Source organism: Falco rusticolus, chromosome 9 (assembly GCF_015220075.1).
Source record: "Falco rusticolus isolate bFalRus1 chromosome 9, bFalRus1.pri, whole genome shotgun sequence".
Lineage (NCBI taxonomy): Eukaryota > Metazoa > Chordata > Aves > Falconiformes > Falconidae > Falco > Falco rusticolus.
The window spans coordinates 42,934,213-42,950,291 of record NC_051195.1 but is presented as its reverse complement, the minus strand read 5'-3'; the positions used below and the strand labels follow the sequence as shown (position 1 = coordinate 42,950,291).

Sequence of the window (16,079 nt, the reverse complement as noted above, 5' to 3'; positions counted from 1 at the left end):
GAGCTGAAAGAGCATTTCCCTAGTGATGCCAGGAAGCAGGGCTGAACCCCATGTCCCTGCTCTGGGCACAGCAACACCCCCAGGGAACCGCTGGTGATCGAGAGGGTCCCATTCCTGAAGCACGGCATGAAACAGGAGACCGTAAATCTCACTCATTTTCTTTCGCAATCCTGGTCAGGCTTTGCATCTGCTCTCCCTGCCTATGAGTGCATCTGCTGCCCACGTTGCTGATCCCTGCTGGTCCTGATTGCTGCTCAGATGTAGGTCCCTTGCAACTGAACTATTCTATTCTATTCTAAATAAAGCAGAAAAAACACCAAAAACAGAAGGCAGCAAGAATGGCTGCATTATGCCAGTGCTCTCTTTAGTGCTGTTGGTAGCTGCTGGAGCAGGTGAGCAAGCAGCACCAGAAATGTGTTGCAGCTTTCGCTGAAAGGTCTGGGCAGAGCCCTACAGCTGCCAGTGTGGCATCGGCTGTGCCGCTCTCCTACCTGGGCATGCAAGCAGAGAGGCCACACACAGTTTACGGGAAATGGTTAAACCAAGGTCTTGCCTCCTCCGCAGGCAGCAAAGTCCTCTGAGCCTTCAGACCTCCACATCAGCCCTCAAGCAGGGCTGACTGCGAGACACTGCCTGGCTGCTGCTGGGACCAGCAGTGCTGCCGGTGGCACTGGAGCCGTGGCACTGCTCGTGGCGTGGGTGAAGGACATGGTTCCCTGGAACCTCCCTGCCCAGGCCTGGGCTTCTCCCTGCTCCCACTGAGGAAACGCCAGGCCCCGACATTTCTTGATCTGCTGTGCAGCCTCACAAGATTACACTAAAACTGGTTTCTCTGCAATCTGTAAAGCAGTTTCATGATGGCTGAACAAAAACCGAGCTGGAAGGGGGATTCATGTTACTGATGGCCCTTGCACCAGCAAGACCCCAAAAAACACCAGGGCAGAGGAAAGCCACAGTCGGGTGGCTAAAACCCTGCCTCCAGCTACTGCTGCCAGCCAGACTCCCTGCAGTGTGAGAGCACATCTGATGGGTGGAGGGGTCAGAAATAAAAGGCTGAAGGGAGGAGGAGGAGGAAGGAAGAGTTATTCTACAATTAACGACTCCAGTCATTAGCCCTGCGCGGGTGTAATGGAGATGGCAACTTTTACTGCCTCCCAGGCATGAGCAGATGAGTCAAATGACCAGGCAACAGAAGCTCTCCTCTGATCGAAAGCAAAACCTGTAACTGCTCAGTGCCCCACGAACTGGTAATTCCCTGCCTGTGCTGCAGCAGCTGCACTGATCGCTGGCCACCAGTGCAGAATCAGGGCCACCATGGCAAAGGAGTTAATACCAACCGGGACGTGCCAGGAGCAAGCCCTTGCACAAGCAACCACGGCTACTTATCTATTCCCTGATGGTATTTATGCGCATCACCCAATCAACTGATTACATTTGCTATTCTCCACCTAAAAATAGTCCTTTTTGTCCTGGGAGTCCACGGGCTGCTCCAACCAGTTTATGAAATGAACAGAGACAGACAAATTTCCAACGGCTGACGCCAGGCCCGGCGCAGGCCTGGGCCCGCCAGCAGGGAGGGCCTGGCTACTCCCTCAGTACCGCCTGGCCAGGGGAAGGCCGCAGGACAACCGGCGGGTGGGGAACCCTCGCGTGATAAACCGAGAAAAATAAAGAGAGAAGGCACGTTTCTGTTTCCTCGTTTTTCTTTTAACTTTCCTCGATAGAAACAGCTAGGGCACGGGCGCGGGGGCGGGAGCCCAGCCCACCGGGGGGCTCCCTGTGCAGGCAGCTCCCCGAGACCCGGCATCGCGGGCCCCCCGCCTGCCCCTGCCGGGTACATCGGCCCCCCCGCAGTCTTCCCCGCAGCCTCTCCCCCCGCCCCGCTCTGGCCTCCCCGCAGTCGCTCGCCGCCGCCCCGGCCCCGCCGCCTCCCGCGACTCCAACTCCCGGCATGCTCCGCGGCCCGGTGCATACGTCACGGCGGCGCGGCGGCGCGGGGCATGCCGGGAAGCGGCGCGCGCCCCGGGAGCGGCGGGCAGGTATGGCGCACCCCGGGCCCGGCGGCGGCGGCGCCCCCTGCAGGCGGGGCGGGGGCGCGGGGCGGCGGCAGGCGGGACCCCACACACCCCCACCCCCACCTCCTTCCCACCCCGGGGCGGCCTCGGCGGGCTGGGGAGGGGGCGGCCGGGCCGGGAAGCCCCCCCTGGCCCCCAGCCGTGCCGTGCCTCCGCGGGTTGGGAGCTCCCCGCCGGTGAGGGCCCCTCGGGGGGCCGCCCCTCCTCAGGCCGCGGCGGGCCTTGCCCGGGCACCGGAGGCCGCGGCGGGCGAGGGGGGAGGGGGCTGCTCCCGCGGGTATGGCGGCGGTTCGTACCGGGCCCGGCGGCCGGTGAAGCCGCGCCCCCCCACCCCCCGGCTCCGGTAGCACAGGGGCTCGGCTCGGTGCGCGGGTGGGTGCTGCGAGACGGCTGCTGCTGTGGCCGCCGCTGGCGTTGTCACCGGGGCTGCGGGGGGTCACGGCGCCGGGCTGTGCCGCCTTACCCCGGCACTGCGCTGGCCACCGACCCCAGCGGGCCACCCCGGCGTGGGACTAGCGGTCTCGCCGCACGCACTCACTGAAAACTACAGGTTTGCGAAGAGAAACTACAGCAGGAATTTTTTTTCAATAGAAGCAAACCAAATTCGCATTATTTCCCAATTTTTCTAGCTTGAGCCTCAGCTGAGGCTTTCCCTGCCACCCTGCTCTGCGTCAGGGAACTGCCTTGGGAGGGACTGATGCGCGAGAACAAGGGGCTGTTAAGGAAACTTCCTTTAAGGCACGGCCGAGTGCGAGATAAAGATAAAAAGTGCAGCAGTAAAACTAATTTCACACGACTAAGGCGCATGCTGCTGTTCTGATAACAGGGGGTTATACATGAAAAGAATGTCATACAAATCATCTTTATAAAAACCTGACTTAAACCTAAACAAAATCCCTTCCACCATTGTTCTTTAATGAAAATACTTGGTTTAAAGGTAGCTTTTTACATAACTCAGCATCTGGTGTCTGTGCTGCTCCCTCATCCCTCCCTAAGCAAGTCTTCTGATATATTTCCAAGGAAAATAAGAATAATGGATCTGGTATCCTGTGTTTCATTTTTAAAAACCGTTTTAACATACAGACTTTTCATCCCTCAGAAGAAGGTTTCTGCTCTACATGGCAGCGCCCAGGCTTCTGCTTACCCAGCTGAGATATACGCTAAGAATAAAAGGGGAGCACATTCAGCACACGCGGCAGCAAGCGCCTGGAGTGTCCCTGCTCCCTGGGTGCTGGGGATGTGATACTCACTGTGCCACCATCGAGCCAAGCATCAGACCCCAGCTTGGTACTTGGAGGTTCTGCTACACCACTGAATACCTGCCTGAAATACGGGCTTTAAAGGACTGTGAACTGCAGCTGATAATTTATTTTTTTTTCTTTTCTATATGAACATAAAGAACTTTTCTTCGTTGCAGTTGTCATCTTCTACTTGAGCAAATGGGAAACTGAAATACACTGAACCTTTCTGTCTGAAACGTTCCCGAGGATGAAGCAGGCAAACCCAGCAGGGAAGCGAGAATGCTGCACACATGCAGCCATTATTCAGAAAAAGCTGTCTGTTCACATCCTTCTGTGACTGTCTCTTCATTTTAAAGACTAACTACTTCATTCTCCTCCTCTCCCCCTAGAAGAAATGTTTTCTTCCCCACTTCTTTTAATGGCTAAGCAATGCAATAGCAAAGGTATTGAAAGCCAGTCTACTGAATAATAACTTAATGATGTAGCCCTGTGCTGTTCCTTTTGAATGGATGGCTGCTTTAGCAAGAGAGCTGCTGGGATCTGCTCCCTGCTGTGAGGGATGCGAGGATGGAGGAACCTGGATTGAAGCTGAACAGCAACCAGAGTGGTAGAAGACAGAACCAGAATACAAGAATGAGGTTAACACTGCGAGATTGTGAAAAAAGGAGGAATTATATGCAGTTAAGCTAAGTTCAGAAACTAATAGTGACACTTGTAGTACATAGTAATGAATGTTTGGAGTTGTCTGTTAACTCCTTTATTGCTAATACCTGCTAGAACACTGCTGCGTCAAGCGGTGTTTAGTTGGCATGCTGAAGCATGATGCAGCACGGCAGAGGTTAATGGAATACACCGGTGTAAAATGTTCACTATGTTTTCAGTATGTACAGTCTCATTCCCAGAACAAGTGGAAGCTGACACATCATTCCTTCTAGTTTCACTTTCTGGCAAACGTATGAAACCTTGAAAATTTATTTTGGCTATCTAGAAAAGCAGAGTAAAACAACCACATTCATTTCATTCGTATTTGATGTCACATCTGAATGCAGGTCTCCAGAGGTGATATATTAATGTCCTAAAGCATTGCACCATCTGGTTCCTCTTTTGATGCACAGCGTTTTGAATGCTTGGTTTAATCTCCCTGGGTTTCAGTAAATTATGTAAACTTGGAGGCATGGCAGCAGGAGATGGGCACCATGAGGAGATGATTCAGTCATCAATATCTATTGGGCTTCCTTATTGCTGCCATTACACTTCTTTCAGTTCTACTTACAAATTTTGCAAGTGAATAATTCATCGCACTAGGAGCTGCAAGTTAGTTTTGGAATTTGCCCACTCTGAGATTAGCTATGACTAATCCATTCTTTCCAAATGTGGAAAAGCTAACTGGGCTTCTCTTTTTTCAGGGTTGGGTGATAAATCAGAAATAAATTGCATGTATATGTAACTGCTGGTGATGACATAAATCACATTTCCTTTTTTCTTTCTGGACAGAATAGGAGCACCTTGGAATAGATGCGAGTACAAGACTTTGCACCAGCTAGAGCTGCCTTGGAAAGCCATGGCTGCTGCCCCTCATCTCAACTCAGATGCACTGCGAGAGGTCCTGGAGTGCCCCATTTGCATGGAGTCCTTCACTGAGGAGCACCTGAGACCCAAGCTTTTACACTGTGGGCACACCATCTGCAAACAGTGCTTGGAGAAACTCCTAGCAAACAGCATTAATGGGATACGATGCCCCTTTTGCAGCAAAATCACGCGGATCACAAGCTTAGCTCAGCTGACTGACAATCTTACTGTGCTGAAGATCATAGACACCGCCGGACTGGGGGAGGTGGTGGGTCTGCTCATGTGTAAGGTCTGTGGGAGAAGGTTGCCAAGACACTTTTGCAAGAGCTGTAGCTTGGTTTTATGTGAGCCATGCAAGGAGACATCACACGTGCCCCAAGGGCATAGAGTCATTGCTATCAAAGAGGCTGCTGAGGAGCGTAGGAGGGAATTTGGTACGAGGCTTGCCAGACTTCGGGAGCTCATGGATGATCTGCAGAAAAGAAAAGCATCTCTGGAGGGTGTTTCAAGAGACCTGCAGTCTAGATACAAAGCAGTTCTGCAAGATTACAGCAAAGAAGAGCGCAAAATCCAGGAAGAACTGGCCAGGTCACGCAAGTTCTTCACCACCTCTTTGTCTGAAGTGGAGAAGGTAAATAATCAGGTAATGGAGGAGCAAGCTTACCTGCTGAACTTAGCAGAAGTGCAGATAATGTCTCGCTGTGACTATTTCCTTGCCAAAATAAAGCAGGGAGATATAGCTCTCTTGGAGGAGGCAGCAGACGAGGAAGAACCAGAACTGACAAACAGTCTCCCAAGGGAGCTGACCCTTCAGGAAGTTGAACTCCTTAAGGTGAGCCACGTGGGACCACTGCAGATCGGGCAGGTGGTGAAGAAACCCCGGACCGTTAACATGGAGGAATCACTTATGGAAACTGCAGCATCCTCATCGGCATCATTTAGGGAGCCTGACTTGGTGCAAGAAGAGGCCAGCTGCACACCGAATTCCTCACCAGCCAAGCCAAGGATGCCTGAAGCAGCCACGAGCATCCAGCAGTGTCACTTCATCAAGAAGATGGGCTCCAAGGGCAGCCTGCCAGGGATGTTTAATCTTCCCGTCAGCCTGCACGTCACCCTGCAAGGTGAGGTACTTGTGGCAGACAGAGGCAATTTCCGAATCCAGGTTTTTACCCGCAAGGGCTTTCTGAAGGAGATTCGCCGGAGCCCTAGTGGAATCGATAGCTTTGTATTGAGTTTCCTTGGAGCAGACTTGCCCAATTTGACTCCCCTTTCTGTCACCATGAACTGCCATGGCCTGATAGGTGTGACTGACAGCTACGATAACTCTGTCAAGGTCTACACCATGGATGGCCATTGCGTGGCCTGTCACCGCAGCCAGCTAAGCAAGCCCTGGGGCATCGCTGCCCTGCCTTCTGGGCAGTTTGTAGTGACCGACGTGGAAGGGGGGAAACTCTGGTGTTTCACAGTTGACCGCGGCGTGGGGGTAGTCAAGTACAGTTGCTTATGTAGTGCAGTGCGCCCAAAGTTTGTCACCTGTGATGCTGAAGGGACAATATACTTTACTCAGGGGCTGGGGCTTAACTTGGAAAACCGGCAGTACGAACACCACTTAGAAGGAGGCTTTTCAATTGGCTCTGTTGGCCCAGATGGGCAGCTGGGACGCCAGATTAGCCACTTCTTCTCTGAGAATGAGGATTTCAGGTGCATTGCTGGGATGTGTGTTGATGCCAGGGGTGACCTCATTGTTGCCGACAGCAGCCGTAAAGAAATCCTGCATTTTCCTAAAGGGGGTGGCTATAATATCTTAATCCGGGAAGGACTCACCTGCCCAGTCGGTATCGCCATTACTCCCAAAGGGCAGCTGCTGGTGCTGGACTGTTGGGATCATTGCATTAAGATCTACAGTTACCATCTGAGAAGATATTCCACTCCTTAAAGGCATGTCTCTAAGCAAAACCTCTTTTGGCAGCAGAGATTCTTCCAGCCGCGTTGCAATCTGATGGGAACCGGCGTCAAGTATTCGGAAAGATTGTGCCATAACCGAACCGTCATGTTTTGTGTTTAGAAACAAAATAGATTATGTGGTGGTGGTCTGCTTATTCTTTTTCTTTTTTTATATAAAATCCATACAATAAAAAAGAACAAGCATGAGGGAAAGGATCCATCCTGCTGGAGTACTTGTTTCCTGCTAAATGACTGGTCACTCCATAAAACCTGTCACCTCTGTGCATCACATCTCCTACACTTCCAGCTTCAACCACTGTATCTTTCTTTGTGCCATGAACGCTGACTTGACTGCTCTTGAGCTTCCCTTAGAGAACCAGAGAGGCAATCCTGTTCTTGCTGTGGTATTTGCAAGGAACTGGGTAGCAGTTGTCTGGGCAACTACTAGATAAAGCAGTTTCCCATTGCAGCACTGCATAAAACGAAATAGCCCTCTTCAGCTGCTCAGAGATGGAGCTTTACTTTCAGACTGATGAGGGAGGGTTTTCTCTCTTCATTTTTCTGGTATTCAGGAGATCGCCCCTGTTGTGCCATTTGTGAACCATGTCTGTGCGATGTGAAGTGAGTACTGTGCAATCATGGGAGACTGAGCTGAGCCAGAAAACTGCCCTCTGATGGCAACAGGGTTTTTATTTCTACTAAGAGTTCTGCTAGGTAGAAGGGGCTAAAAAGAGAGGGGGTTGGAGGAAAAAAAATGAGGGGAACCTATGGTTGATATTTACTGTTGTTTTACTATTAAATGTATCCTGGAAACTGTCTTTGGAAGGTAGGTCTGGTATAGAAAGGTTCGTGGGGAGGGGGTAAGGGCTGGGGAAATAAGACTGGGAGACTGTAGTAAATGAGGTTAGATGCAACATACTGTTTTGTTCACTTGCACTTCACTATTTTGCATTCCAGACCACTGCATTTAGGAATAGGTTTCCACTCATCTGCACTTAGTATGTGCAAGCTACTCGCTGCTGAGAAGGAGTGTGTGTGTGTGTTTGTGGTACTCCTTCGTTTTTATTTTGTTAATACTTGGAAGCGTGTCCATTGGTGCATTGCTGTTTTTTTCCCTTGCACAGCAAAACACTACATTCCTTAGATATGTTTTTTTAATATTTTTTTTTTACGGCACCAGCAGGCACCAGAGTTCATGTTCATCACGGCTTTGGGCCAAATGAAGCACAAAACTGCAGCTGTGTGAACCAAGGCCCCCACAGTGCTACTCTCCTGGCTGATAAATGTGTTCCTCAGTGTGGTGCTGCTCGCCTAGAATAGTTTATTGAAGGAAAGATGCATTTAAATAGGGCACAGTGGTAGCATGTTAATCTGCCACAGATAATAGTTACACTGCAGTGCATTTATTTGTTGCTATCAACAATGTAGTTGCAAATTTGGGGGCACAACAGACCATATAAAAGCTGATTTTATGGTGGCTGCCATGCTAGAGCAAATTGTTTGCTACTTGTGCTACAACATGTATGCAACAGGTGATTTTTTTTTAAACTCCTATATATTTTCCCCTAGTGAAACAGCAAAGTAAAACCGGCTTCCGAGCTGCTGCTGCTCCCGCCAGTTGTTTGGCAGTTACAGGGTTTGCAAAAGAAGCGCTGGGAGCAGATTTTGGTGAGATTTTGGTTTTTTCCCCTCCCTGTTCTGCTTATCCAAGGCACTGAAGAGGGTCAACACAACAAACACCAGCTGTGCGATGGAGGTGCCCCTCCAACAGGGCAACTTTCGGTTTCCCTTGTTATAATGTGCTGGAAAAAGCTTGCGGAGAAGGGAGCAGGAGCCAAGACACTAGCATGGTAGATGGTGCTGAGCGACCTCAAGGGAATGGAACCCCGCTTCCCTCCTGAGCTGCTCTGTGTGTTTGCCAAGGCTACCAACTTGCACGTAATTATTTACATTCTCTGCTTCTCTATTTTTGGGTGGGAGGGGTAGTCGCCTAAGGTGTGTAACAGCAATTTGGGGAACCAATCTCATCTTGCATGTATGTTTTTGGGAGATGATGGCTATTACTGGGCCCTTCTGCAGTTAATTACATTGTAACTCAAGGCATTTTTTCCAGTATTATGGTAATGGCAGTTCCTCTCCTACTGTTCTCTTTTTTAACTTTCCTCCTGTTTCTAAGAACTGCTCCAAGCAGTAAGCTACTGTGGACCTGAATAATTGAAGCAATATTATCTATGATAATATGTACCTCTGTCATTTTCTGTTTCGATGGATTTTTTTTTTTTTTGCAATAAACATCACACTACTAGCAATAACATTTCCTAGAGTGCTTGAAGGGACATAAAAGCAGGTCCAGTAAACTGAGCAGTTGGTTACCCCAGCCTGTTCCTGGTTACACAGTTCAAACAAAGCGTCTGTCATCTGTTTCTCAGAGATTCAAGAAAAATAACACTATCCTGTGATGCACTGGTGGGCCAGGACACTGCGATCAGCGCCTGCGGGGGTGTGTTGCCTGCAGCTCTTCTTCTAGTCTTGGGTTTCAGTCAGAAAAGTGAAAAAGAAAACCTGCTGTCCCTTGCCCAGGGTATTCACATCCCCTGACAAAACTCAGAAGTGATTGCGAGATGATTTTGCACAGCTGTATTTCTTGCCATGGTGCCCCTACACAATGTTGTGATCATCTGCCAAACGAGATGAAATGGAGTAATTAAGGATTGTGACAAAATAGTTTGGCTTCTGCTCTCTACCTGGAAAAAGAGCTTGTCTGGTTGTACGTATGTGTTTGGTTTTTAAAGATTCTGTAATAAAGGAAAAATTGATCCAATTAAAAGTGCATTGCAAATGGCTCATTTTCTTATTAAGAACACTTCATCTCCTCCCTTTGGTGGCAGATTGGTTTTTACAGCCAGTGGGGATTAGACTTGGGAACACAATGGCTACGAGACCCCTTTTATGCTGTCAGGTTGCAGAGGATAAATCTGAGCTCCTTGGCAGGTCTCATGTAACTTTATCTGACACTTCCCTACCCACCTCATAAACAAATACTAGAATGTCGTACCTTAATTCATGCCGATACTCCCACAAGGGCAATATCTTACTTTTCACTGTAGCTGATACCTGATGTTTTAAAGGTCTGGCCCAAATTCACTGGCATGGAGCGCTCAGTAAGAGGATGTGGAAGCCTGGCTGAAGGCTTCATCACCTGCATCCCTGGCTCATCAAGGGGCTTTCTGGCTCAGCTCTGTCCCTCTGTGGAGGTGACATATTTGCTGGGGCTGGTAGCAGGGCTGCTATTAGGGTTCACCTATTATTCTGGATAATTTTGATAAATGCTACAAAAAATCATGTTAGAAACAGTGTATGTAGGCTGAGCCAGCAGAGAGCTAAGCAGTTCGCCGCTCGGCATTCCAGGGCATCAGTACGTCAGTATGTGCAGGCTCTCCCCCTGCTCCTGCTACCCAGCTGGGTTTGCGGATCTGAGTGAAGGCAGCTCTTTAAACAGCTACGAGTTACTGGTTTATCAAACACAGAACAACTGTCGTGCCGCTGCTGTTAGACCCACCCTGCCACTTTATGAGAAGTTTGATTTCTTAGGGTAGCGGCAACTGACAGCCAGGGTTTCTTCTAAAGGGATGAGGGAGACAGCCTGTTTCTTAATCAAAGGGGGCAGAACTATAAAAGTAAAAATAAAGCCAGATGCTCCAAGTCTTTTCTATTGTATAGTTTAAGTGATTTTTCTGGGTCATTACTCAGTGCGAGGATTTAAAGTTATTTCATTTTGCACAACTAATTACTCGACTTGCCTGGCAATTTTGGATTACAATGAGCAGTGCATAAGGTCATTTAGCAGACTGAGTCATGGCACATATTTTAGTCTAAACTAAATTTCACGGCAACCAGCTAGATTGTTTTTTCCTCCTCCGAACAAAATGTCAAAATCTGAGGGTTTGAAATAAATATAATGGCATACACCGCAAGCAAGTAAGAGTGTTACAAAGATTAAATAGAGTGGTTGTTTATAGGAACAGATCTCAAGGACAGGGAAATTCTATGCACTTCTGACCGAGCAGGTATAAGGGTAAAGCCATTACCTCCTTTAATAGATGCAGAGCTTGCCTTGTAGCTTTCTTAATGCACCTGATTGCGTCTAGGAAATGAGAACTAGAAGTTCTCGTGGACTAGTTCAATCTTAATTGTGTTATGGCAGTATCAGACCTGAAGGGAGATGAATGAGAACCTCAAGAGACAGAAGGGATAGACAGACCCCACTCAGAAGAATATGAACTGCTATTTTAGCAGAGCTTGAGGTTGTGTCCTTACTATGGCTTGTGTTTTATGAAGAACTTCTGTCTGAACTGCTGAGTTCACAAGAAAGCAGGAAAGCTGTAACCTCTTAAAGGTAAATGCGATCAACAACATATAGTTCAAAAGGAGGAAAGTATTGGGGAGGCTGGTGGGCAGAAAGCCTTCGGGAATGTGATAGGACCTGCCAGAGCACAGCCCCTCCATGGGCTATTTTAGTAAGTGACCTGTTGCTGAGAGGGAACATCTTTCACATCTGTAGCAGCCACTTCCCAAGCTCGGCTTGCTGGCTGCCCAATGTGGCCAGGTAACATCAGCCCAGGAAACTATCCAGAGATCATAGGAAATGCAAGAAAAACAAACATTTCACTTACTGCAGACCTAAAGCAACGTAACATGGTCAGGTAGTGAAGCCCTCTGAGTCTCCACCACCCATGCATAGCACATCCCGAGCCCATCAGCATCCCTCCCCGCTCCCCAGCTGAGCTTCTCCCAGGTCCTCAAGTGGCAAGGGAGAGGAGCTCCAGCAAGGCTGCGTGCTCCTCCTCCGCAGCACACCACCAGCATGCCATTTCTTTTTCCAACTTTTCCCAGCTGGAGAACAGAAGTCTCCCACGCTGAGGCTCAGCTAGTCTGCACCATGTGAAGGAAACGAGTTGTCACTCAAATGCTTGACAAGAAGAGACCCTCCACATTGCTGCTGATAACATTTCCATTTTCTCTAGGTGCTGGGGCACTTACAGACTTTTGATCTGCATTTCATGTATCACAGAATCATAGAATGGGTTGGGTGGGAAGGGACCTTAAAGATCATCTAGCCATCTACTATCGTAGAGTGAATGAGCAAGCTAGAACAGCTCTTGGGAGAATCCCACCAGGGCTGTCAGGTCTTGCTGTCAGATTTTGCTGTCACAGCACCTCTTTCCTTTCCCTCACTGAGCTCTCCTCCTCTTCCTCATCTAGCCAGACTGAGGGGCCACAAAGCAACCAGGTCTCTGATACATGTTTATCAGCGAATGAAGCGGTCCCTGGCAGGTGGATATGCTGGATGGAGGGATCGCTGTCTTTCCTCCTGTACATTCTGTGACTCTTTTTGTGGCGGGGTGACTCCCAGCCTCCACCTCCAGTTTCATTGCTGAGCATGGCAATATACGGTGTGGAATAGACCAGTTTGCATCAGCAGTCCTGTCTGTGTCCCCTCCCAACATCTTGCCCACTCCAGCCTAGGTGCTGTGGAGAGGGAGCCTGGGTGCTGTGCAAGCACTGCTTAGCAGTGGCCAACGTGCTGGGGTGTTATCAGCACTGGCTTAGCCACAAACCCAAAGCACAGCACCACAGGAGCTGCAATGAAGCCAGTTCGCTCCATCCCAGCCAGACCCAGAACATTCTTACACACAACAGGAGGTGGCCAGGAGTGTCACGTTTGTCCCAGCTGCCAAACAAAGATGCTCACATAATTGGTACGAACTTAATGAGGTGCCATCAGTGTTAAATACTGGCTTCGATGGGGGAGAAAACTGATGAGGGCTCCTCTGGTACAGATCAATGGCCAGGTCGATCTCAAGGTCCCTGCTCAGAGTTAAAGCATTGCTTGGCTGCACAGAGCCAGAACTAGCAGCCCAGAAAATGGGCTTTTAATCACTCTGCATGAACTAAAATTGGGGTTTGCTTTGCTCTGCTCACAGGCTAACACTGTTCCTAGGGGGAGAGCCTGGGGGCCGTTTCCATGCCTGCCCTGAAAGGAGCACAGCACTCGTGTGCTGCAGCCCTGCCTCTGTGCCTCCCTGGCTCTCTCACTTGGAGGATTCACTCCTGCAAATCCTTAGGAACAAGGGCGGGCAGCTCTTTTGCCTTGCTTTCCCCAGCACACACCTTATCTGCTTGCAGGAGGAAGGAGAACAGTTTGCCTTTCTAGAGGCAGAGCAGCCTGCACATGCCAGCGGTGCCCGCAGCCCACCCACTCCAGCAGGGCTGGGGGTCCAGGCAGTGAGAAGCCACCAACTTTCTGCTGTCCCTGGCGAGAGCCAGATCCCTTTCTCCTCCATGTGGCTGAAGGAAGCACTCTGCAGACACCGACCTATATCACAGGCTCCTGTGCCGGCAGCGAGCGCGGTGTTTGGGCTGCTCCAGCCCCTGCAGAGAGCCAGCACCTGGCCTGGCGCTTTGCACGAGTCCGGCTGCCAGCGGCGCGGTCGCCTCTTCAAGACCATGTTTTCAATTAGGGCTCGACGCACGGATTGTGCACCTTATTGGCAAAGGCCTCCTCCCGAGGCCTGCCGATTGATTTATGAAGTTGATTAAAATATCAAAATAATTTTGTGTGATGCTGCAAACACGCTGCAGTGTGCATTTTTATCATAGTTGGTGCTGTTCCAATTAGCTCGAGACTCTCCTCTCCCCGTCCTCTTCTGACCTGCTTTGTACGCTAACAAATTACAGTTATCCTGGCCTTACTTTTGTATTTATTAGTGATGATGCATATGTACACTCTCTGAGCAGTTCGGAAACGGGCTGGCTAGCAGCGGGGAGCCCGGCAGGCCAGAGCTGTTTCTGAGCAGAGAAGGCATCCAGAACTGTCTAGCTGGACCTATTTATGCTGATCCTCCTTATGTCACTGGCAAAATGAGGGTAGATCAGTGGAGAAGCTGGGAATAAAATCCATCTACCATAAACAGCAAGCTCTTTCTCTTAGTTAACTGGGGCTTCTCCCGGAGTGAGCGAGCCCTGGGTTTTCCCGTGATGCCTTCTCTGCCCACAGAGCTGATCTCCCCCAGTATCAGCAAGAGCCCTCAACATCCTCAGTGTCCTTTCAAGAGCATTTTCTGGCCATCAAAGAACTAAGTACAACACTGGTCCCCTCTGCAGTGCCGCCAGCCCCAACGTCCAGCCTCATTGACCCCACAGCTACTGAAGCCACAGATGGAGCCACACACAGAGAACAAGGTCAGAGCCAGCACCCAGTGCCCAAATGCTGCACAGCCAGAAACTAAATGTTTATGTCCAGGCATTGCATGCAAAACTCGGGGGGGATCCCCGGGGTCCTGTGAGTGCTTTGGTGCTCTGCTGGTGGTGGGCAAGAGTGCTCTGGATGCCTCTAGCCGGCCAGGGCCGTCCTGTGAGCAGCATGGGGCAGGCACAGCTCCAGGGGTGCTGGTGGGAGCTGGGTGGGGAGCGAGGGTGCTCGCCTCGGCCAGCTACATACCATGCACTAAAAAGGAAATTATTTTGTCAGCAAGGCACTGCTCACCTCAGGCCCTGTGCTACTGCGGGGCTTTGCGGTTGAGCCCTGGGAACCACCGCTGTCCACGGCCAGGAGGAAGGTGGGGGTTCAGAAATGGGAGATATTTCACCACCAGATTAAGTGTTGCCACTGTTCATCTCCCCTCTGGCCCCAGCACCGTTAAACAGCAGCGATGCTTGCGCCAGGCTGAGGCTGCAGTGACTGCCTCTTGTTCCCATGCGGCATCTCCAGAGAAACCCAGTGTCTGCAGTGACAGTGCTGGGGCCATGGAGCCATTCCGGCTCTGCTCCCCACTGACACATTAGCCCAGGGATTGCAGGGAGCGTGCCCAAATGATTAATACCTTGTGAGTATGTAAACAACACACCTCCACCACGCTTTCTGCTGCTAAACAGGGGCATTGCTATGGCAAACTTCATTTATCACTATTTAAAAGCAGAACAAACAAGTACAAGGTGTTGTAAATACGCTTACAAGACGAGCTGTGCTGGGAAGACAGGAAAAAAAAAAAGAGCAGAAAGCAACAGAGGCAGCGGTGGGAGCACACCTCCATCCCATCTGTTGGCTTCCACCAAACGAGGCCACTCTCGGCAGCGCCCATGGGGCACGACACCAGTGCCTTGACGACCTCCATTACCATCAGCCCCACAACGGGCCCTATAAAACACCACAGACCCAGGGAGTATCCCCAGCTCCCTGGAGAAGAGAGATGAATTGGCAAATGGAAGGCTCCAGCGATAAGGGAGTTTTTTATAAACATAACCTAATTGTATTACTTCAAAGTCCTGAAGTTTATTGCCCTGTTTAATGATGTGTCTCGTTATTTATGGTGTAGCACAATGAGTCTGCTATTGATTTAATACACTTCTTTAAAGACCGTCATTGTCACAAGCAATAAAACGAAGCCATTCTGAGGCAGTTCAATTATGTCACATCTCCATCACCTGACCCCAAGCACCCTGGTGTGTGGGGGCCACCACAGCGGGGCTGGGGGCAGCTGGTGAACTGGGTCACCCTGGGGAAGGATGGAGCCAAAGGGCAGGAGCAGGCAGGATGGCTCAGGGGTGCTGCCCACGGACATGTGCCACCATTGCCTGCTGCTGGGCAATTGGTTTGGTACCAGTCTCCTGTATGCGCCTGCCAGCCAGCATGGTGATGGTGTGTGCACAGCAGAGAGGGGATGATGGGTGGAAAACAGCACGAATGATAACCAGCATTTGTGACCCCACCCATTCCCACCGCCCTCCTCACCTTTCTGGTACTGGAGCCAGAGCTGCTGCTGGACCTTCTTACTGGGGAAGTGGATGGTGCAGCTGAATTCGGAGCCATACAGCGCCTCCGCGATGTAGTGGGAGCCAAACTGCTGGATGAAGGAGAGCAGCTCCTCCCGGCTGCTGTCCTTGGTCAGTATCTTCAGGATGTTTGCAAAGCCTGTGGGAAGGAGGCAGGGGATCGTGGGTCAGCCAGGCAGGGCTGCCAGCCACAGCCTGGGGGGAAGGAGGCCCAGAAAATCCCTGCTCAAGATGTACACATCCCCACATGGGTGCAAAATGCAGTTCCTCCTCTCTTGCCTCCATGGTCTTTATGATCCTTTGGAATCCACAACCAGCTATTTGCACTGGGCTGTGGCTCTGGCATCCTGCTATGATTCCTCTCCCTAAGACACTTCTCAAATCATTTCAGAGGGATGTGCACGTGAACATGTGTGTG

At 50.4% G+C, this 16,079-nt stretch overlaps 2 protein-coding genes across 11 annotated transcripts in view; one reads left to right on the top strand and one right to left on the bottom strand.

The window, feature by feature from the left end:
• Positions 1-16,079, bottom strand: part of ASTN2 (astrotactin 2) — a 353,959-nt gene that overhangs the window by 110,392 nt on the left and 227,488 nt on the right. Inside the window, exon 16 of the mRNA XM_037399819.1 lies at positions 15,621-15,800. Within this exon, the coding sequence (XP_037255716.1) occupies positions 15,621-15,800 (180 nt within the window). The remainder of the gene's footprint in view (positions 1-15,620; positions 15,801-16,079) is intronic.
• On the top strand, positions 1,996-9,656 carry TRIM32 (tripartite motif containing 32). Of its 10 annotated transcripts, none has more exons than XM_037399821.1 (3): positions 2,015-2,039; positions 3,175-3,996; positions 4,811-9,656. In XM_037399821.1, exons 2-3 carry the CDS (start codon positions 3,884-3,886, stop codon positions 6,819-6,821), a joined length of 2,124 nt encoding a protein of 707 aa, XP_037255718.1. In that variant the 5' UTR covers positions 2,015-2,039; positions 3,175-3,883; the 3' UTR covers positions 6,822-9,656. The 10 variants fall into 10 exon arrangements, 7 of the variants coding, with proteins under 7 accessions (XP_037255723.1, XP_037255718.1, XP_037255719.1 ...); XM_037399822.1 differs by having other exon boundaries at positions 2,022-2,039; positions 3,493-3,996; XR_005106127.1 differs by lacking the exon at positions 2,015-2,039 and having other exon boundaries at positions 2,189-3,996; positions 4,811-7,450; positions 9,259-9,656.

Coding starts and splice junctions, on each gene's coding strand:
- TRIM32 (XM_037399821.1), top strand. CDS start 3,884: ATGGAGGAACCTGGATTGAAGCTGAACAGCAACCAGAGTGGTAGAAGA. Junction 3,997..4,810: donor AAAAGGAGGAATTATATGCA/GTTAAGCTAAGT, acceptor CTTTCTGGACAG/AATAGGAGCACCTTGGAATA.